Source organism: Bubalus bubalis, chromosome 5 (assembly GCF_019923935.1).
Source record: "Bubalus bubalis isolate 160015118507 breed Murrah chromosome 5, NDDB_SH_1, whole genome shotgun sequence".
Taxonomy (NCBI): domain Eukaryota; kingdom Metazoa; phylum Chordata; class Mammalia; order Artiodactyla; family Bovidae; genus Bubalus; species Bubalus bubalis.
The window spans coordinates 8,856,979-8,880,304 of NC_059161.1; the positions used below are offsets into that span (position 1 = coordinate 8,856,979).

The 23,326-nt window shown below is 35.1% G+C and overlaps 1 protein-coding gene across 5 annotated transcripts in view; it reads left to right on the forward strand.

Moving 5' to 3' along the window:
• RCOR3 (REST corepressor 3) overlaps positions 1-23,085 on the forward strand; it is a 53,079-nt gene extending 29,994 nt beyond the window's left edge. For 3 of the 5 annotated variants that reach the window (XM_025285413.2, XM_025285414.2, XM_025285418.2), the window contains exons 9-12: positions 2,891-2,968; positions 10,907-10,964; positions 19,803-20,044; positions 20,501-23,085. In XM_025285413.2, the coding sequence (XP_025141198.1) occupies positions 2,891-2,968; positions 10,907-10,964; positions 19,803-20,044; positions 20,501-20,845 (723 nt within the window). In that variant the 3' untranslated portion in view covers positions 20,846-23,085. The remainder of the gene's footprint in view (positions 1-2,890; positions 2,969-10,906; positions 10,965-19,802; positions 20,045-20,500) is intronic. The other 2 variants (XM_025285417.2, XM_025285416.2) reach the window with 2 other exon arrangements.
• Positions 23,086-23,326: the final 241 nt, after the last annotated feature.

Genomic DNA, 23,326 nt, shown 5'->3' on the forward strand with positions numbered 1-23,326 from the left:
TCTGGTTTTTCCTTTATTTATTTATTTCTGTTGTTGTTTTAAGTTTTAAGTCTGGGCTTTCTTGGTATAAATTAACCAACCTTTCAAGTGAAGTGAAATGAAGTTGCTCAGTCGTGTCCGACTCTTAGCGACCCCCTGGACTGCAGCCTACCAGGCTCCTCCGTCCATGGGATTTTCCAGGCAAGAGTACTGGAGTGGGGTGCCATTGCCTTCTCCATGACATTTCATCTAACTCCCAAAAGATTTTTTTTTTCTGTTCCTTGTTTGTTGAAACATCTGAATTTATCTTTTATTCATCCCTTGCCTGTGTTACTCTCTCAACACACACAAACTCAAGTGGTAGATTATTTTATCTCTGAAATTGCCTTTAAATCAATCCCCAGCTTTTTAATCTCATTCCTACTACCCTAGTTATGGCCCTTATCACCTCTTTTCTGACTATAACTATCATGTTGATTCTCCTTGCTATCTACCTCTTCTCAGTCCCATGTTACACATTTTATCAATGTTATTCTTTTAAAATACTGGTGTAATCAACATCACTCATTTTAAAATGCTTCATTAATTCCTACTTGGCCTTTAGCAGGTTATTTGCAGAGCTAGACAGAAATTTATAGGAAGGGCATGTTAAATTTAAAATTCATCATGAGTGAGGAAACTACTGAAGGATTTAAAAGAGGTGTAACATGGTCATATTTATATTTTTCAGCTATATCTCTTCTTTTTTTTTTTGTAGTTGCTTTAGGGATTACAACATGCACCCTTAGCTTACAGTGCATCCTTGTTTAGATGTCACAGTAGGCACCGTTAGAGTTAATATTATTACCACTTCCATATAATGTAAGAACTTTGCAACAGGGTAGTATGGGACCGAGATGGTTTTTCTGTATCCTAAACATTCAGATTTCTCTACCCCTTGACCCTGGTTACTTACCCAAACTGCTTTTATATTTCTGTTTTCTTCTCCAGCAAAGTTCCAGAATAAATATCAAAATCTACCACATTAGTTTCCTCTGCTTTCTTACCACTTATTTTCAGAGGCTTCCCAATCTAGTTTCTGTCCCACACCCCATCCCAGTTCTGCCACTGAATAAGCTGTCTTAAGATTGTTTATGAACAAGTTCCCCAGTCGAGTGCCCTCTTCTTGGTTCTTAACTCTTTTGAAAGCCACCTCCTCCTCCTTAGAATTCCTTTCTTTTGACTTACAGTGCTGGATTTTCAAGTATATATAGTATATATTTGATTTGAATGCTTTACCTTTAGTCAAACCATAAATGTGTGTAAGACTCCCATCTTCCAACCCACAGCACCGCTTCTCTTTAGAGAACTTCTAAAACACTTTGCCTGTGATATTTTCTAAAGTGCTCAGAATTTTTTTTAAATAATGAATAAAATGTTCTCAGCCACCTGTAAATCATACTTAGTCATCAGTACTACTACTCCACTATTACTTCACTTGTAAGCCATTTTTATTGATTTTTTAAAAAATTATTTATTTATTTATTTTTGGCTGTGTTGAGTCTCTGGGCTGCATGAGGGCTTTCTCTGGTTGCTGTGAGCAGGGGCTACTCTTCGTTCTGGCACGCGGACTTCTTATTGTAGTGGTTTCCCTCCTTGCCAAGCACAGGCTTCAGTAGTTGTGGTTCACAGGCTTAGTTGCTCTATGGCATATGGAATCTTCCTGGACCAGGGATTGAACCTGTGTCCTCTGTGGATTCTTAGCCACTGGACCACCAGGAACGTCCTTTGTTGATTCTTGTGAAAGAACTTTTTTAAAGCTTTAAGTCCCTTTCTTGGATATTCATTTGATGTGTAGCATAGTGAAGATTTGCATTCTTAGATTTACAAATTCTACCATTTATTATCCCAAGCATCTCATAAGCAGTGTCCAGGCTGATTTCTTCCATGTCCACGAGTAATCTGGTCCCCTTTTTGCAGTCCCTGTCTGGTTGAATAACACCATGTATACTCAGTTACTCCAGCCAGTGACAAAAGAGTTATCCTTGATTCCTCCTTCTCCCTAATTCTCCACAATCAGTTGTTTACAAAGATGTCTTAATTTTGTTTCCAAGTTATTTATTTGACCCATCTCTTGTACCACCACCACTCCTTCATTTCTACTGTTTAAATCGAAGTCCAGTTTTGCTCTAGTGCTTGTTTTGAAATCATGAATCTGTTCCAACATCATTGATATACATGGGGACAATTTGAACATAATGTGACTTTTGCATTTGCTTACATGTGATTTTTGTTAGTGAAAAACTACAGCTAGCTGAGTATATGCCCACATAGTTCCCATTTGAACTGTGTGGGCATATACTGTGTTACTTGCCATACACACCCACATCTGGTGTTAAAACTTTACATCTGATTTCAAATAACTCTTCTACGACTTCCCAACAATTCACAAGTTGTAGTTATTTTGGCACCCACTTATGTAAGCAACCTTTTAAGGTAAAGCATCATCTTTATTCATCACTTGTGAATTTCTTTACTGTTTAGAACTGTGCTGTGTGTCATTGATGAAGTTTTTGAGTGTTGTGTCTCAAGCTCTTTTTCCCCATAAGCCCTGTGGTTTTTACTGTGCAGTTTGCATAGTACTGTGGCTTTTGAGAATGCATATGTCAGGTTATAACAGAACTGATTATACTTACTTCACAGCATAGTTGTGAGAATTAAATGATTTTTTATGAACTGTGTCAGTCTGTTAGGTATGTATATAGTTGATGTGTATGCTACTTGAATGAGTGGTATATTCCACCCTAAGTGTGATAAGTGTTCTATCCCCCTGGGTAACAGGGTTTTTAATATATATCCTTTTCCGTTATTAATACTCAAAAATTCACCTAGGTACAGGATCTGATTCATATTTTTGGCTATTTTGTTGAAGGTTCAGAATGCTAAGCAAGTAAACAGTGCACTTAAACAGAAAATGGAAGGTGGAATTGAAGAATTCAAACCTCCTGAGGTATGTTATTGAAGAGTGTATGTGACTATGGTGAAGCCTTGTTCTTTGAATTATTCAGTGTTCAACTACTATATTTTGGTTACATGTGCGCTTTGAAGGTTTTATTATATAGATAATTTATTATGTCTCTATTTTGTTATTTAGATAGGTAGTCTCTTGAGACTTGGCTAATGATTTAAGTTAAATCATTCCATTACTGTCTTTAGCACTTGCTATCAAGCACAGAAAATAGCTATAATTGTAGGCCCAGTGCATGTGAAACTGGAAGGTCATTGATGAAGAAGTGCATTTTGGGGTCTATAGCAATGTTTGTTCAAAGCTGTTTCCTACCTGTGTAAATTGGTAACAGGAAGAAAAAGATCACAAGGAGCTCATTTTAACAGTTTTAACAAATTTTACTTTAGTTTTGGATATTTGTTTATTGGCTCAGGTTTCCAGTTAGGATTTTAGTGTAGTATTTATATCCTGGAAAATACGAAATCCACATACGAGATATAGATTGGCTGTTTTCTCAAGTCTTACTTGTACTTCTGTTAAACTTAATATGTTTTTTTATATTGGTGATGTCTAAGGGTGTACTTAAATGCTTATTGTCCAATCATACCTTTTTATGGAAGCTTCTATTACAAAATCTTTTCTCTTTCTCTTTTTTTTAAGACTCCTATGTTATGCTTCATATCCTGGCCTTACTTTTCTATGTATATAATAATCAAATGATCCTATTTGGTCCTAATGGGATTTTTTTTTCCCTCCAGATAGCAGATTGACTGAAATATCTACAAATGAATTATGTATGGGGGGGGGGTGGGGTGCAGGCAGAAAAGTAGTACTTCATATGCCATCTTACTCTCTAGAATCTTCTAGAAAGGAAGAATCATTATGAAGGAAGATGTTTTTGTTTGTTTTGAATAGTCTCTTTCAAGAAGGTTAGGCAATGGAAAAGAATGAAATATATGTAGACTAGTATCTCATTGCAAACCCAGAAGTAAACTGACAGTCTAGTGATATTTAAATATAGTGTAATACAAAGAGTACTGCTTTATTTTATATTAAATTATTACATCAAAAATTCATTTTAAATTTTGTATTGAAATTAATTTAATATTTAATTAATTACATTGTTGTTGTTCTCTTTTCGACCCTGTGAACTGCAGCATGCCAGGCTTCCCTGTCCTTCACTATCTCCCTGAGTTTGCTCAAACTCTTGGCCATTGAGTCAGTGATGGCATCCAACCGTTATAAAATGCATAAAAGCAAAAAACTTAAAATGTTTGTATATTACTATGAGTTTATAATTTAAAAATTAAAGAATATAGCAGATATTGAAAAACTTACTGGAATAGCTTAAAGAACTTTATGCCAATAAGTTTGAAAATTTACACAAAACTTAGAAATTCCTAGGAATATATGGTTTACCAAAATTATCTTAAAAAGAATGAAAACTGAATAATGTATAACCAAAACAGCAGGCCAAGACAACTTTATAGAAAAAGCCTACCAAATTTTCAAGGAAATAAAATCCCAATTGCAAATTTTTCAGAAAATTGCAGAATAGTCTCATTCATTAACATTATATAAAGTAAGATGTGAAGGTGTAATAGCATTTATAACTTTCCTATATGGTGCCTCTTTTGATGCTCACTTAAGTCCAAAGAAGTAGATGAAGTAAATGCTATTATTTTGCATGAGGGAGCTGGGCCTAGGAATAAGTGACTTGATCAAGATCACACATCATAGTAAATAGTGATCCTCTGGCTGTGTTTTAGATTCTTAGAGTCCAGTTGGAGTCCTGGATTAATGTGATGCTCCCTCTTTTGGAAGTTTTCATATAATAGTAAAAGTGTATATTAGGTTCCCACATATAAATGTAGTTATTGGTTAGAAGTTACCATTTATTACATCTCTTGGTTTATTGTAAAAAATAATGATCAAAATGAAACAACCAAAACCTTAATGCACTGTGGTCCATACATTGAAATTTGTATCATACTTTAAGGTTGATTTTGAACTCATATGCACTTGAAAAATGTATATATGTTTTATCATCTAGAAAATGCCCAGGATATATTTGTAGGTATCATATTGTTCCTATTGCTTTATAGGGGAGAACAGCCTGAGTAGATATATTTCAAAACACTAGATTAACAGTTATAGTAAAAACCTTGAAAAATCATGTACCTTATCCTCTTACCTTTTTAGGTTAGCTGATACCCAACCTAAAAAAGTTCTCTGTAATACCTAATAAAAGAATTTTATTAACCTTTTAAACAACAAGCTACTAAATGATGTAACTCAGCTGGAACTAAACAGTTACTAAGATGCTTTACTTATTCATTTGGTTGTATTTGTTATTTTCATCTAGGGAAAAATTAGTGAAGAAAGTTAATTCACTTGCCTAAGTATTTGTCGATCTCTTGTTTTTTATAAGACACTGCATTAGGCTGTGTGTGTGGGGTGGGGGCGGGGGGCAGGGGCGACACCTAAAAAAGAGGAAGCATAGATTTTTCCATCTACTTTTTAAAAAAGAATTTATAGTCTAGATATTAGAAGACAAACATTAAATTTATAGATTTATAAGTGAAGATATTAATAAAACAAGTGGCTATTGTTCAAGTAGGGTCATCAGAGAGCATTTCCTAAAGGGGGACGTTTCAGCTGAAGTTTCCTAGAGGGGGGAGTTTCAGCTGAAGGGTGAGTAGGATATTTGCATATACTAAAAGGGCAGATGGAAGGAATAATGTTAACAGTGGTTTCATGTTGAACAGTGCATTCAAAATATAAATCCAGAGGGGAAAATCAAACACTGGATATTCCCTGAGCATGTATTATGTGCTCATTATTGTGCTGATCACTACTGAGAGTTCAGTGGAAGTATAAAAACTGTTTTCTAAGGAAGCATGTTGTCTACTTGGGAAGGTACACTTGGTTGCAGAGGATGAATGCACAGGATGTATGAGAGGTATTAATAAGGTTGAGTTTAACAGGGACTTCTTTGTTTTATAAATCAGTGGGCAAGACCACTGTGAAAGCTAGGAAAAGCTTTTGTGAAAGCTAAGAAAAGAAGTTTGCCTTTTAAATTAAAGGCAAATGAAAAGATCCTACAGTTTTTTCAATTTAGGAAGGATATAATGAGAAATTTGTGTTTTAGGAGAGTTATCCTGGCCATGTTATACAAGATAAATTAGAAACTTTAGAGCTGCTGAAATACCAGGTATGTGAGAGAGAAAATAAGTGGTAAAGAGGTATTGGGTAGTGTCAGGTATTGGTTGTAAGAATGGAGAGCAAGTGATAAACCTAGAGAACATTTGCAAAGTAGATGTTTATGTGTCTCCTTGAAAGTATATGAGGGTGTTGCAAGGAGTGGTGTTACGTTTGATTATGCTTTGATTTGTTTTGGGTGGAGTTTAGGTAAGGGGCAAGGAGATTGGTGAATCCAAAAGGAAGAATCTGAGAAAGGGATGCTTTTTGAAGCTAGAAGTTTCCAAATCTATGGATATTTTCATGCATAGGTGTGTGACATCCTTTTTTATGGGTGTTGGGTTGACTTTTCAGCACTGGGTAGCCTGGTAACCTTTTTTAACTCGTCCAAGTCAGAGGTAGTATGAAACTACCACTGACAAAAATGGGAAAGCTGTGAAGCATTTTCGCCAGGGGAAGGATGCGGTAAGGATGCTGAACTCGCTCAGGCGGCCGCAGACTGTTCTAGACGGCTCATGGGGTCTTTTACATTATTGTTGCTATTGTATACTGGATTGTTTTACATTGCTGTTCTATTATTTTTAAGGAAAAGAATGTTCTCAGTGCTACCTCATAGCTAGCTATAACTACCACAGAATTTTAGATTCCTGGATATAGTCTAGTTGTCCTTTCCTTAAGTTAAACACATCTCTACCAAACTTTCTTAGCTCTAAAATATAAAAATCAGTAACTTAAAGGAATTCTATATGTTTTTAAAATGTTGACCCTCTTACTCCTACAGCCTTTCCTCTCTTCCACTGTTTCCATTTTGTAGCACATAAGACTGTTTAATTCCATACAGTTTCAAGTTCTCCTCTGCATTTTTCCACTGAAGTGTCTTCTTAAACCTTAACATTGGTCTTAATGGCCAAATTCCACAGCTCTAACTCATTTCCCTTGCCTATTTCTGAGCCTTTCACATAATGATGACCTCCTTCTTACTTTAACTTTTATGTTTATAACTATTATTTTCCCTTCTCAGCTATAATTTTTCTTACTCTATGTAAATAAAGACATTCTCCAAGTTTTTATCCTCAGGATGCATTTCTCTTCTGCTTTGGAAATCTGATACAACCTCATCACTTTGCTGTATTAAAGTCATATCATATATACATTTAAATAACATAAATTCAACCAAATAAAAGAGAGAGAGTATGTTCAGTGACAGCAAGTGCAGCAGCGCTGGCAGTCCTGCCTGAACCCCGTTCATGGAGTGTATGGCCCCGAGGGAGCAGCTACGAGCTAGGATCAGCGTATCCAGCATTCCTTTAGTCAGTTGTAGCTTTCACATCCTCCTGTGCATTTCTTCGAACTGAACGATGTTCTAGTATTTACATAACTATTTATATTTTTCATTTACTACTGTTCTAAATTCGAGCCAAAGGCTTCATCTGGGGTATAACTGAGAAACTAGTGGCCCTTTCCAGTACTGGAGAAATAACTGCCAGTGTGGACTTTCTGCGAGACTGCCTATCTCCATGGCTACCTTTGTAAGAACGTTTCAAGGGTAATTTTGGAAGAAAAAAAACTTTTAAAAATTCAGAGTCTGATTTTAGACTCTCTCATCTGAGTAAGCTGATTCCATTGTTTTCCCTCATAAGCATTTTCCAAACACCTTAAAAAAATGTATTTGAATAGATGAATCTTTTAGCCTCCTGCCTAATACCTTATTTTCAGTGTATCCCAAGTTAAATTCCTCCTCTTAGCCTTGCCTTACCACATCTCCCAAATCCTAAGTCCTTAAAAGCATCACCCTCTCCCAGCTTTCTAGGCTTAAAAGTCTTATTCTGTTCATAATCCTACCCTTCTCTCTTTGCTCCCAGCTTCCCCCACATTGCTCATTATATCTAGTATGAACTCGTCAGCCTTGGTGTTTTCAGCCCTTGCAGAACTGGACCTCGCCATATTTTGGTTTAGTTAAGTATCACCAACCTTCCAGGCTTATTTGTCACTGCTTTCTAACAAAAATCCTCTTGTTCCCTGAACATGGTATGCCTTCTCCTCATTTTTGCCTTTTAGGAACTTATGTTCTTAAATCCATCTCTGACTGCAGTCCCTTCAACTTTCCTTTTTCCCCAGTGTAAGCATTTTGAGTTTTCCCTCTCATCTTTGAATCCCCAGTATACTGTTTTCAATAGTAGTTACTTGTGTTTATCCCATCTCCTGATTTGCTTGTAAGCCAAAAATAAGTCTTCATAGGGCTTGTTATTCCTTTTTCACTTTTTGTTCCCTTTTCATTAATGATACCTTTTCTTCCATTTTCTGCCTTTCAGGTTTAACAAACATTGATTGATCAAGTTTAATTTATGTTTGTTCAGGCATCATGCTTGATGTTTTTGTTATTGTTTATTGTTGTCGTTTAGTCACTAAGTCATGTCCAAGTCTTTGCTACCCCATAGACTGTAGCTTGCCAGTCTCCTCTGTCCATGGGATTTCCTAGGCAAGAATATTGGACGGGTTGCCATTTCCTTCTCCAGGGGATCTTCCTGACCCAGGAATTGAATCCGCATTTCCCACATTGGCGGGTGGATTCTTTACTAGAGCCACCAGGTTACTCATGTCCTTATATATATTCCACATATATGCTAACTTTAATCCTAAGAACCACTTGCAATGTAGTATCACAAGAGATGTTCAGGATCCAAATGCTCATTAATCTAAGGGATAGATGGAGAAGCAAAGGTTGCCAAACAAGAAACTATTCACTAGTGAATTGAGCACTTACAAAGTTAGGCTGTCTTCACTAATGCTTCCTAATTAACTCTAGCTCTTACCCTTCCCATCCATGACAGCAACATCTTCCTCTGTTATTCTCTTGCTAATACAGTGCAAATACAAAATGAAATTGTAAGCCTTGCAAAAGATGTGAAACTTCATGAAGTCTGTGAAGGTACAGAATGGCTTTAGTCACTTGCAAAATTGTTGACAGAGGGGTATGTAACCGAATTAATGATGGAAAAAAAAAAGATAGTGACTCAGGCATTTAAAAGAAGAATAATTTGAGTAACAATAAAGAGAAGAGAAATTTGAGAAAATCATTAACATCTTCAAAACAAAAATGACCCATATTCTGCACTCATGTTGTAAATTTCAAAGCTAGAGAGTGTTATACCAGTGTATAATCACAAAAGGTATGCCAAGAAATAAAATTAAAGCGTCCAAGCGGAATCAGTAACTATCTTTTAATGAACTAATTTTCCTAAGTTTTAGTTTCATATTTCAGATTAAGTTACATTCAGCCTTTTATTTTTTTAACCATTTACCATGAAATATCTGGACCTGTTTTAAATAGGTTCCAATACCAGTTATCCTTGGGTACTAAGGACCTCTTCTGACTACCTTTCATGGCCAAGGCCGCATCACATTGCCTGGGTATTAACTCAGATATTACCTCCTACTCCATTCGTACTATTCCTCTTGGGAGACCATATGTTTAAAGTTGCTGGTTTTCCCTGTCTTCTCGCTTTTTTTCTTTGCACTCTTTTAGCCTTGGTTCACCCTTACTACTCCTGTATGTCCTGTTTCCCCTCTTTCTCTTTGCCTGTTTCCTGTTATTCCTTTGCCTCCTCACAAGTATCCTAACCTGGAGGCTTGTCCACATTGCCTGGTCTGCCTTGCTGTCCTTTTTAAAATCTTATCTTTTGGAGCTCAGTGCTTTGTATTTTTTATTTTTCCCTCCTTTACTCAAGGTCTTTTTTTTTTTTTTTTTTTTTTACTTTTTTCTTTCTTCTTTCATAACTTTTTTTTGCATTTATGTTTCATTCTTTCTTCCAAATGCTTGCTTATATGTCTTCACTCGTGGTGAGAAAGTTGATATTACCCAGCACCTCTGTACGGTGGAGATTCTTATTGCTAAGACTACAGATGAGATAAGACCTCAACACCCCTTCTTAGAGGAAACCCTACTTTCTGTTTTGCCCAGCATGTGTGTGTATTACATTGGCCATTCTATCTGGGCAGTTTCTACTATAAACCTATAGGCTGGAATGCTTATTTCTGTCCGTCCCTCTACTGCCAGAGGCTCTTGATCACTAAGAAGTGGGTGTATACTAGTGAAATTTGGGCAGATGTTTAATGCTGTAATACTGCCATAGTCAAAATCTTAAACTGAGAAATTTTTTAAACAAAAATACTGGGATGAATGTAGGAAGTGTTGGGGGAAAATCTATTCATATACTTGGTCACTCTCTGCTTTAGAAATTTAAAGAAATATTAATTTAGGGCACAGGCCTTATCTACAGTTGTACATTAATTTATACAACACTGTTTTTGATGGAGTAAGAATAGGTTTAGTCTAAATATGAAGAAAAGAAATTTGAGAGTCACCCTTCTGTAAAGAAAACAAAGTCTCTTAAATGTTAAAAGTAGGCTAAAATTAACATGTGCAGTGTATGATAGGACCATTGTAGTTGGAAAATGAGTGATTAATAGATTTTCTCAGTTTTGATATCTCTGACTAGGGTGTAAGTGTGAATGTTTTTCTTTCTCCCAAATTGGTACATTTCCCTTTCATTATTTTTTTGTGTTGGTAAAAGGTAATTCAAAATATATTTTTTAAGTCTTATAAAAATGAAGTCCTCATGAATCAGAGTTTTAGTAATCTCTTATCTATGATTTGGTGAAAAGTTTTTAAAAAATAAGCACTTTGGAAAAATGTCTGTCTTCATATCCTCATTAGGAAACTTCTCTTTAATTTTGTAGTCAAATCAGAAAATTAATGCCCGTTGGACCACAGAGGAGCAGCTTCTAGCAGTGCAAGGTATATTAAAGATAAGCAGTTATTGTTGTTAATAATTATTTAATTTGTCATGAAAGGTGACTACCATAGTTCTCCCCTTCCTTTAGAAGTGGATCAAGAAAGGGGTCTTATGTTTACCACACAGTGTTGCTGACCATGAACTCTGGTCTGTACTTGTGGATGTGATACACTGAGCCTGTGTGCATTTTGGGTCCTGAACAGCATGTGATGCCTTCCCAGCACTAAATGAATGATGGTGATGACAGGCTTGAACAAGTCAGATGGTCTCTGGGTGCCTCTGCTTCAGTATTCCTGCTGTTGGGTTCATTCTTACTGTATCAGTCAATAACTCTTTATCACAAACATAAACTACTGTGTTTCTGGTTTCCCTGATTACTCTGTAGTTGATAATTGTCAGGTACTGAAAATATTCATGATATGCTTAACTTTCAGTGTACCATAACTTACTTAAGAGATATGCCACTGAATGCTACAAAACCTGACTTTAAATATATCTATTTATACAAAAGAGAGACTTTATATATAGATATATATACATGTGCAGTTTTAAACGCAATTATTTGTAAGAATGCTTGGTTGAATTGTATGGCAGAAAACTTTTTGTACTGTGAATACCCACGGGCAAATTGGAAGCACTATAAACTTGGATTTTCTTGTGTTTGAATTACTTAAGGGCAAATTGTATGTTGCAATTCAGTATTGTAGGTTTGTTTTCCTTTTAAGATGAACTGTCTACAGGACTGATAGTATAGTTTAAGTTTGGTCTACAATTTGTTTCTTCTTGGCTGAGCCCTCTGTGTTGAGTATCCTTGACTTTTTCATCTAAGTTAACTACTATAAGAGAGTTGGGCCCCAGTGAAACATACATCTTTAAAAACAGTTCGGAGTATTCAAACATAGAGAACATATTTAACTCAAAAAATGTGCAGGTGTCATTCAGATATGAGAATAATATAGTTAAAGATTAAGACTTTGCAGTTTGAATTAAAGTAAGGATTACGCCCCTGGTGTGATTTGCAGATGTACAGCAGGGTGCCAGTAGGATAATGTCAGCCTTCCCTTTGGCTTGTACAACACGGCACAGTCATTTCATAAACAGAAATACTGTATCCTGTACAGGCAGAGTGCTGGCCAGTTAGCACATCTGTAATCGTAGAACTAAGTTTCTGAACGAGTCAGAACAAAATTAGTTGAATTAGTTGAATTAGTTTATAATGTTCAGTAATAGCTCTTTGCAATGGACAACTTAAAAGTTTTTATTAAAAATTATTTTCAACAATTGTCTCATATTTATTTAGAATTATGACTTATAGTTCTAACATAGTTTTTTGAGTAGGTATTCCTTTGACTGATGTTAAAGCCTGTTTCCCTTCATGATGGTAGCCTATAGAATTTAACTCCATTTTCCAGTATTTATTTTCTTAAAGGTTAGTATACTAATCCTATACTCTCATATAAGAAATGATCACAGTGAAAGCATTTTCTGCAGAGAATCGCCTAGGAAGTCTGGATTAATCTTTCTCTGTAGGTACAGAGAAAAGATTTGATACTGTTCTACAGTACTACTTTAAGTGGTAGGATCCATCAAATCTTATGACTGGGTTGGATACTGGATATTATGAAAAGCTGCATTCAAGAGAAAGACAATAGCAAGATTAAGAGTTGAGCTATATATGCAGACATTATTTCAGCTTATAAATATTAAAAGAATGGAGTATTTCTAGAAATAATCAAACATATCCTCTCTCCTGAGGATATTCAGTGTTATATTGTTATGTTCATTTAAAAAGTAATCCTTAAATAAATTATACTCATGCAGCAATTTGTATGGAAAGATTCATGTTCTTAAGATTTTGAAAGCACTCTCGTAGTATGTTTATGTCTGTTTTTTATTTATTTATTTTGACTGTGAAATTTTTACTTTGAGTTTAGGTTTTTTGGTTTTGTCTTGTGTTTTTTGTTTGGTTTTGTTTTTGTTACATAAAGTAAAGCAACTTAAAGGTCTGACATAGTTACTTTGCTGCTGCTAAGTCGCTTCAGTTATGTCCGACTCTGTGCGACCCCATAGACGGCAGCCCACCAGGCTCCCCTGTCCCTGGGATTCTCCAGGCAAGAACACTGGAGTGGGCTGCCATTTCCTTCTCCAATGCATGAAAGTGAAAAGTGAAAGTGAAGTCACTGAGTCGTGTCCAACTCTCAGTCTCCTCCATTCATGGGATTTTCCAGGCAAGAGTACTGGAGTGGGGTGCCATTGCCTTCTCTTTAGGGAGGCTTAAAAAGTGCCATTTTTGCCTCATGTGCCCATATATTTATATAATGCTCAAAAGTCTATCTTATAATCGTATAGTAATATCCCCTGTACCTGAGTCTTGGTGTGGGTAAAGTACATAACTGCAGTTCTTATTTTAACATCTGTAATCCAGAAGTACTTGCCTTAGCAGGCAAATGTTTTTAGTTTTTTCTTCTTCTTTTTAATCTTTATTTATGCTAAACCTTTATATGATATTATTCCTATGGCCACTTCAGTGTTTTGATATTAACATGTTTTAATTTATATAGAACTTTTTATTCAAGACATTTTACATACAGATTCTGATTTAACTTTGATTTGTTAAATGCTTTATTTTATCTTGCTCATACTTGACTATTAAAGTGACCTAGAGAGAGAAATGTTGGCTCTTTTGTCACTAGTGAGCTCCACTATTAAATAAACTTTGTGTTGTAATTCTTAAAATCAAAGAAGTGTATTAAGTTCATTTCCTAGAGCTTAAATACATATTTCCTGTTTTACTTCCCATCTGCTCATGTTGTTGTTAACTAAGTACTAATCATTTAAATAGTAAATAAATATTTAAATAAATGTTTTTTTAACAGTAAATATTTAAATAAATAAATAAGCTGTTTTCCCTTCTTTCTCCCTTATTTGGAAGGGGAAAAATCATGCTTAGACCAGATAGGAATGTCTGCCTTTACTTGTGTATCTGTCACTTTATTATGTTAATTTTAGTCCTAGCTATGTTATGACTTCAGTAACATTCTTCAGGAATCCCCAAATGGGATATTATAAATGCTGCTTTAATTTAATCCTCTTAAAATACTTACCAAGAATGGTATTTCTACAATTTATGTAATCTGTTTCAGCTTTGAGTATCTAAATTTTCTATTATAACAAATTAGTTAACATTAAGACCAATTACAGTCTTCACATATTTGTTTTAATAGGGAACTATCCCTTTTTGTAGCTTGTGCCATATTTTTCCTAATCTGTGGTGCTTTAGAAATTATCCTAAGATGAATCTTGATATTCATATAATAAACATTCCTTATTAAGCAAGAATTAAGAAAGGAATTTGATTCTGGTTGTATTTTTTTTCATATAAAATAAAACATTTATTAGCTGTTTTCAAAAAATAGCAATGATAGTGCAAAACATCTACTCTTTAAAGTATATAGGAGCAGAAGCATAGGATACAATATTTGACATGTTTCTTTTAGGTTTCCTCTTAAATATATTCATTTCATAGTCATTAGTGGTTAAAAAAAAAAAAATGCTCCCAAACTAAAATATTGTGCTATATTAGGATAAATAGCGTAACATTTTTTTTCTCTAATTTTATCAAGAAGTCAAATTTAATTTTTAGTGTTTCTTTTTTTCTCATATTTCCTGCTTTCTCATATGAAACAGGAAATGACAGAACTATGTTCAAATGAGTTATGCCTACTGTTAAATGTTACCTTCTCTCCCTATAGTTTATATATTCATTCCTTTTTAGGAGAAATGATGTTGCAAGTTTAGAAATTGTCTTCATTCTAATTTTATCTCCTACTTTAAAAAAAAAAAAAGCTAGAATGGTCCCTAAAGTGCTAAGGGGGTGGGGGAGATTCAGCCTTTGATTAAGACGTAAGGGTTGTAATGATCCTTACATGATGCTTAGCACTTGAATGATCAACAGGAGGTGAAGATAGATTCATATTTTTCCTCTAAAAGATACCTGTTTGTACTAGAGTTTCTTCTGTTGTAGATGATATCACAAGAATGGAGACTCAGAAGTGTGATTGTCAGTCCTCTGATGCGCTTGCTTAAGATAGCTAATGATTCCCAATTGCCAGCATTTTGGGATGGAGTTTAAACTTGTAGCAAGAAAGGTGGGAAGATTCAAAAGAGAATGTATGATTTTGACTTTTAGCTTGTTGCCCAGATGCACCAGTCACTGTCCCACTGCTGTTGATACGTTTTTTACCTTTTTTAATAGGAATTCTTGACGAGATTTACAGATGAAAAGAAATGCGTGTTCTTGAATGGTTTGAGTTTAAAATTAATCTCTTATTGATAAGAAAGACCTCACATCCCTGGAGTTTCTAAATGTAATTGTTATTTCAAAAAATAGATTTTTGAAAAATTAATATTTCCTAATTATACTAAGTACATGCTCACTTTAAGAAGCAGGGAAAAATATCCCCCAAATTTTCATTACCTAGACCTAAAAATAGCTTGTTATTGTAATGTTAGTGCTTTTTTTTTTAAAGTCCTAAAGATTTTAAAAATAACTTTTTAAACACACTGAAAGCAGATTTATGATATCCTTTCTATCTAAAGAAAAAAAGTCTAAATACCACGTCCAGATTTGGGAAACAGCATATTTCAAATGCTCCTAACTCCTAAAGTTACTGTCTTGCTAGTCAAAGCTCTAAATATATACATTTTTTTTTTTCTTGGTTGGATAATATAGAAGAACATTGGCTGGAAAATGAAATGTCATGATAACACAGTATCCTAATGAGTTATATTTTTATGTTAATTCCCAAACAAAACTTTAAAAGTTTGTATTATAAAGATTATATAATATCATCTGGAGCCATGTTGTTTCACTGTAACTTTCCAATCAAATTTAGAAATTTGACTGAAAACAATTTTCTCCTCTCCTTGGGAAATACTTAATTTCCCTCTTCCAGGGTTCTCTCAAGTTTTTTTCCCCACTAAATTTTGGAAACTGACCTCTTGCCCTAAAAAGTGAAAGTGAAAGTTGCTCAGTGGTGTCTGAGTCTTTGCCACCCCATGGACTATACGGTCCATTCTCCAGGCTAGAATACTGGAGTGGGTAGCCGTTTCCTTCTCCAGGGGATCTTCCCAACCCAGGGATCAAACCCAGGTCTCCCACATTGCAGGCGGATTCTTTACCAGCTGAGCCACCTGGGAAGCCCAAAGGTCACAAGTTTAGTTTAAAAAAATGGTTCAGATAGACCTAAGCCTTTTACATCTTAAGGAGGAGAGGGAGATTTAATCTCTTTTTCCTTTTTTTTTAGAAATTTGAAAAATATTCTATATTTACTTGTTAATTCATAATGAGTTCCTAGATGATTTTGACTTATTTACTTTTTGATACCTGTAGTGAATTGTCACTTAAAAGTGATAGAGACAGTACTTCACATAAGGAAATAGAGTTACTAATTAGGAATAGATGTATTGTCATATTGTCTCACAGTTTTACTTTCTTTATTCAGCCTGTGATGTAGGATATAATTCAGATCATAAAAATCTGTTTATTGAAGAAATCTACAAGTTGATCCATCGTTAGCATACTAAGATCAGGGTTTTCAGGTCATTAATATTAGCGTTCACATTCTGTGTGTTTCTTTTGCCTAGAATTTATATCAAGTTGAACATTTTTTAAAGCATAGCAAAATTCTAATACCTATAGTATTTATTGGTGAAAATGAAGGAGAAATTTAAAGTTTTTTAGTAAGAACTTCCCAAGTCATTTCAGCACTAATTCATATATATATATATATGTATATATATATATATGAGGGACCTTGTTTTTAATAAACTGAAAAAAGAATGGACCACCCTCCTCCCAGGTCCAAGTTGTAACTAAAGCAGCTCTGAAATCATAGATTGAAATCATAGTTGCTCAGCACTGCTACCTTGCTAGGTTGACTTCCGAAAGCCTAGTTGGGGATTCATCTGAAGGTGGAGTCAGTCCATTAAGCCTTCAGTTGGTGTTTCACTAGAGTTTGACTTGTTAATCAGCCACAGTACAGAGCTTAAGAATTCCACCTTCTCACCAAAATACGCTGTTGGTGACATCACTAGGAATGTAAAAATGATAAGGAAGTCAGCCAGGTGTGACTCTTGTAGCATGGGGAAGAAGAATAGAATGAAGCTCCATGGAGAAACAAAAGCAGCCATATTCCCTAAGTACTCCTGTGTGCCCAGCATTGTAGTAATGCTGGTGGTACTTTGCATTCTGTAGGGAGGGCCTTTCCAACCTGGGCCACACCATGGCATACAGAGAAAATGGTGACATTTTTCATGGCACACTGAGACAGACAGATGAGGCTGCTGTCTGTCCAGAGGAGTCTGCCAAGGCGCTCTAGCTCTTCCACATACAGTGCAAGCATCCTGCAGATTAAGGGCACTAATATCCAGGCCTGCTTATTCTCAGGACGTGATTGAGATCCTTAGCCAGACTGCAGAAGTCTGCACTATGGTCTGAACCTTAAGACTTCGCAAAGTAGTTGATATGGGACAAGCATACACGAGTTAATAATAAACTTACCTAGGTGACTCAGAACCTAGGTGAGTTGAGGAAAATCCAAAGTGTCCGAATAAACTAAAGTTCCTATAGGAAGTAGTTTTGGTTTGGGACATGTAATTCTGGAAATGCAACAATATTAGTGACAAGGTGAAGTCCACTGAGCAAGGGAAAATAAAGTGGAAGGCCAAAAAAAAAAAAATAGGGTCAGAAGAGGGGACAGTTAGATAATGGAGCTAGACATGGGGGCAACTAAGTGGTATGTTTTGGAGTATATTTTGCTGAACAAATGAGTGTTTGGAGGGTTGTAATATTGGCAGACTTAGAGTCAGAGTTACTCTTAATATGACTTCTTGTTAAGAATATAGACCTAATCCTAGATTTAAGTTTTCATTTCTAAATTCATGTATTTAGTAGCTTTGGTCGTTTCTAGAATGTAAATTAAATCTGTTATGAAAATTAGTACACTGATAGAACACTGTGTGTGATTTCCAATTAGTATTTGCTTCTCAGTGCAACTGTCTCAAGTTGAGTTGCTGTTTTCTAAAGTACAAATAGTAGAGAAATACTTGAATATGTAGCTTTTGTATATGTGTACTTTTAATATGAAATGACCTTGGGTTCTTATTGTCAGATAAATCCTCACTGGAGCCTAGTCACCATTAGAATTTATACTCAGTTATGAAGTTCTAACTGGAAATCAGCTCATGGATTTAAGAGAATATAAATTCATTTATGTTTTAAATGAATATAAAATAAAATATTGTAAACAAAGTTTAAGTATCATTATTACTCTGTTGTCATGCACGTGTCTTTCTCTTTGAGAATGGAGCAAATGAGCATAGTTTACAAATCCCGAATTCTTTATTAACAATGGGATTATAGTTTAATATGTCAGGCCTCCTACCCAGAATGTTCTAAGAGGAAGAAACTCCCCATAGAGTCAAGTCTAGCAAATTGAATGCAGCAAGAGATACTTATTCCCAAGTTTTCAATATAAAATAAGTGCAGAATTTAAAAATATGAATTGTATTTATGCTGGTTCTTTAAGATAATAGGTATAGCATCCAAATAGGTATCAGTAAGAATATGTCTTGTATTTCTGCCGGTGTATTAATGTGCCCTTATGTTATCCTCTTATGTGTGATTGTATACATGTTAAGTTTATCTAAATCCCTCTATTTCTGGCTGCTTCAATTATCATATAGACATCAGTATTTTTATTCTCCTTTCTCATCTCTAATTAATGAGTTACTGTTTTCTGGTATTTTAAAAAGCAGTTATCAAATTGTAAAATCAAAATTTTGACAGCTCTTATATTTTAAGCTAGGTATATCTCTTTCTAGAATGAGTAGGATGGATTTCCTTTAAAACTCCCTAAGAGCAAATTATTATCCATCTGATTATGTAGTCACTTTAAATTCTGTAGCATAATTGACTGTCTCAAGTTCATAAATCAAATATTATCCTACATTTAAAGAAACTTCCATAATTTTATATGTTAGGTCTTTTTATATAACTGAATGTACAATCCTTCTTAAATTTAAGGTAGCAATGATAAGCACAGTATCTACAAGTAGTCACCGCTATAATTCTTTAGGCTACAGAGCATAACTAGGAATCTGTCACATATACAGACCTTAGAACAATTAGATGAGTTAAAATCCAACAAACTCTGAAAAATAGCTTTCCTTTTTTCGTCCATCAGATTGTGGTATTTCTCCTGTTTTTTATGTTTAATTTCTTATCTTGGTTCTGTTTGTTGGTACCTGGTACGGATAGGCAAATAACTATGTAGAAGTTGGTATTAAGATCAAAATCACAATGCTTTTCTTAACGGGGGAACCCTAAGACGACTCACCCAGTCCATTGAGGGGATAAAAGAGATGGCTCATTCCCATCCAGTTTTGTTTACAAACGATGTTGCTCAAATTTAGGTGACTGGCTACTAGGGAAATAAATGAATGTGGAATTGAGGATGGAACAAAGAATTCAATGCTTTACAATAAATGGACTGTATTTGAGAGTTCAAGAGAGGATTGGAGAAAATAACTGAGTATGTAAAAAATGGTAAGTTTCTGATTGTTCAGTTGAAGGCAAGTGGCTGGCTCGATGAAATGACATAATTGATAGTTTCCATCTGTGACCCTGATATCTTAGTCTCTATCTCAGAATTGAGACATGAGCCGAGTTTATCGGAAAGGATTTTCATTGCTGGTATGTTGTGTGTGTGCGTGATGTATAGTACACACAGCTCTCCTTACTGATCCTTCACAGGTGTATTATTTACTTTGCCTTCCAGGTGTCCGCAAATATGGTAAAGATTTTCAAGCTATTGCAGATGTAATTGGCAACAAGACTGTTGGCCAAGTGAAGAACTTCTTTGTAAACTACAGGCGTCGGTTTAACTTAGAGGAGGTATTGCAGGAGTGGGAAGCAGAACAAGGAACCCAGGCTTCTAATGGTGATGCTTCTACTTTAGGGGAGGAGACAAAAAGTGCTTCTAATGTGCCATCAGGGAAGAGCACTGATGAAGAAGAGGAGGTGTGTTTGTGTATGGAATTTGAGCTAATATGAGCTGAGGAATCACCATTTCGTGTGGTGTTCTGTAAGGCTAATTTGTCAGAGGACTAGCTAAACGAGCATGAAAGGTTGACAATACACTTACTCAGTGGTGCCTCTCTCGTGACTCTTAAGTCATAATGACACGCTAAGTTCTGATCCTAGAAGAATGGAGAGTGTATTGTTCTTTCATAAATTTATTTTTATTTCCAGTGTTAAGCTGTTTACTAATAAAGATGCCTGTTTGGTAGCTTCGTTGCTTTTTTTGGTTTGTTTTGTTTAAAATAAAAGAAGCTTGTGCTTCCAAAAAACACTGGTGTTATGTTTTTGTTTTGTTTTGATTTGTTTTGTTTTTCCTGTGACAGCCCAAACTATATTGTACTAACGTCCATTAGGAACTGTCATCTCATACGTTTATTTTTGTTTCCTCACCTCTAGGCACAGACCCCACAGGCTCCTCGGACTCTGGGTCCATCACCTCCTGCCCCATCATCCACTCCAACGCCAACAGCCCCCATGGCCGCTCTGAACCAGCCACCACCACTTCTTCGTCCAACACTGCCTGCTGCCCCGGCTCTTCACCGGCAGCCTCCTCCACTCCAGCAGCAGGCTCGGTTCATCCAGCCCCGGCCAACTTTAAATCAGCCTCCGCCACCTCTCATCCGCCCCGCTAATTCCATGCCGCCCCGTCTAAATCCAAGACCAGTGTTGTCCGCGGTTGGTGGCCAGCAGCCCCCATCACTTATCGGAATCCAGACAGATTCACAGTCCTCACTGCACTAAAGTTAACTTGGACAGAGCTGCAGTAACTTTTCACCCCATCACCACACCAGTGCTCCTCTGACTGTTGATACAAAAGAGGGAAGAATAATCCTTCTCGATACTGAGGCTGCAAACTAGTTCTGTGGCCAGTGGGCTCTCATAAGTGGATGTCTAAGGAATTTTTTAGTTCACACAACTAAAATGTTATACAACAGAAGGCCTACAGTTAGCCTCCTTTCTAGAGTATACATTCAGCGACATGATCTCGTTAAAGGAAAAGAGATTTAAGTATTCTATATACCGAGGTTTTTTTGTTTTGTTTTTACTGTATTTATTTTATTGAGAATCTTTATATTCCTGCCTCTTCATAGTCAAGGCTCTTAGTACAGGAATATTGACTTAGGAATTGTGAAAACTCCTTAAGTTTCATAAGTTAAGGATGTTCAACTATTTCTCTCTTTTTCTTTAATTTAATTTTTAACAACATTTTCCTATGTTAGGAGTGCAAGAATAGATAACCTGCATTTCAGATTTTGACGTATGTTCATTTAATGCATATTTAAGAAATTATAGCTGCATATCCCTTTTTTCAAAGACTTGCTTTTTTTTCTAAAGGAATTTAAATATATTCCTTTAAAAGAAAGCAATTTTATCAATTGCAAAGCAATTATATGAAACCACAAAGAATGTACTGAACCTGCTAACCCTTTAACATACAGTCTAGGGTCCTAGTGCAAAGTCCTTGCTTAAAGGTCATTGACTTGCCATCTTTCAGTAGTAAGAGGATGGGAATAATTACAATGAGGACTTCATTTGTTAAAGTACAGTGTCTTTAAGTTCCTTAAAAATGGAGTTAATGTTAGTTTTTTTGTTGGTTTTTTTTAATGTTTCTAACTGCTATCAGCTTTTAACTAGTAGTTGCCTCCATTTGGGGACTTTAGAAGAGAATTATATTTTGTCAGTTATGTGGAAATAGTGGTTCTGGAAGCATTTATTTACTATACCCTTTTTGTGTTTATGTTATGAACTTTAAATTGCCCTCATACTTATTAATATGGTCTGCATTTAATATAAAAGATGTTTTCTTGATCAGTCTCTATTGTACTATTTGGATACATTTATGTATTCCTTGCAGCCAACCTGTACTCATGGGTTTGGTTTAGGGTTAAATCATCATTATTTCATAAAATAAATTTAAGGATTTGTTCTGTGTTATCCAAAGATACATCAGTATATTGTCACAATTGTGCTGTTAAAGTGCTGAGACCCTTTTTATAAAGAAACAAAAATTTCAAGTCTTCTCAATTCAACACATAATCATTAAGCAGTTACAAAGAATATTTTACAAGTGATAGTATTTCAACAATGTATTACTAATATTTTTGATACAATGATTTCATATTGGAATCATGACCTGCCTGTGCAAAGGGACAGATTGCTTAGATTGCTATACTAGTGGAACTAAAGATAAATGTTTGCACATTCACAGTCTCACATTTAGAGCTATTTCACAAAATGATCAACATCGGAGGCCCTAGTTTATATTTTGAGATGTCATATATTCTCCAGATGTTAGAAAAATAGTCCCTACCTTTGGCTGTAAAGCGTTAAAGAACTATTGACTTACATCCCTTAATTGGTTTTCCTTTTGAAGTTCAGACCATTTATTTCCATAAGGACTTTAAGTTCTAGCATAATCTAAAAACTTTTTTCAGGATGTGTTCTTTCTCACTGGATCATCTTGATTTAAAATTCTTAATATTCAAGAATTTATACTTATTTTTACTTTAATAGCCATGGGGACAGTTATATATCTTAAAATATCTAAAGCATTTTTAAAAGTATTTAGATTGTCTTGCATATGTGCATACTATACAGCTTCTATTGTCTTGTCTCTTGTCAGTAGACCTTCAGTATATGGTGTGTGGGATATGTGAGTCAAGTTGGTCAGCACCAGCATCTGTCCAGCTGTTGAGTATATTGTGGTTCATTTAAAATCCGTTCTATCCCAACCATGAGCAAAGGTGCTGTATCTGAGGGCTGTGCTGTGATTTTATTTCCGTACACTAGAGCACACAGTAGAAAATTCTTAGCTTCATTAGTAATATGACACATGTATATAGTGAGATGTCTTTATTGTGTGCTTTGCATATTTTGTAAATATTTTGCACGTCCTTATTTTTCTTTTTTGTTTAAGCAGTGTTTGGCCTGGAAGAGTGATATGCTTGCTGCTTAATCAAAGGATTAAAGAGTTAAAGATGTCTATGTCTTCTATTTTTATATAATTTCATGTTGTATGAGAAATTTAGGACCTCTTCACTGTGAAATTCTAAATACTGATTTTTATAAAAAAAAAAAGCAAAACCTAAAAATCTTTTAATGACCATTTCATTAATTTCAAGTTTTATCAGTTTAAAAAAAATCTACACCCAAGTATTTTTTCATTACCTACTAAAAATAAATCATGCTGTTGACACATCTGTTAATATTCATGAAAAAATA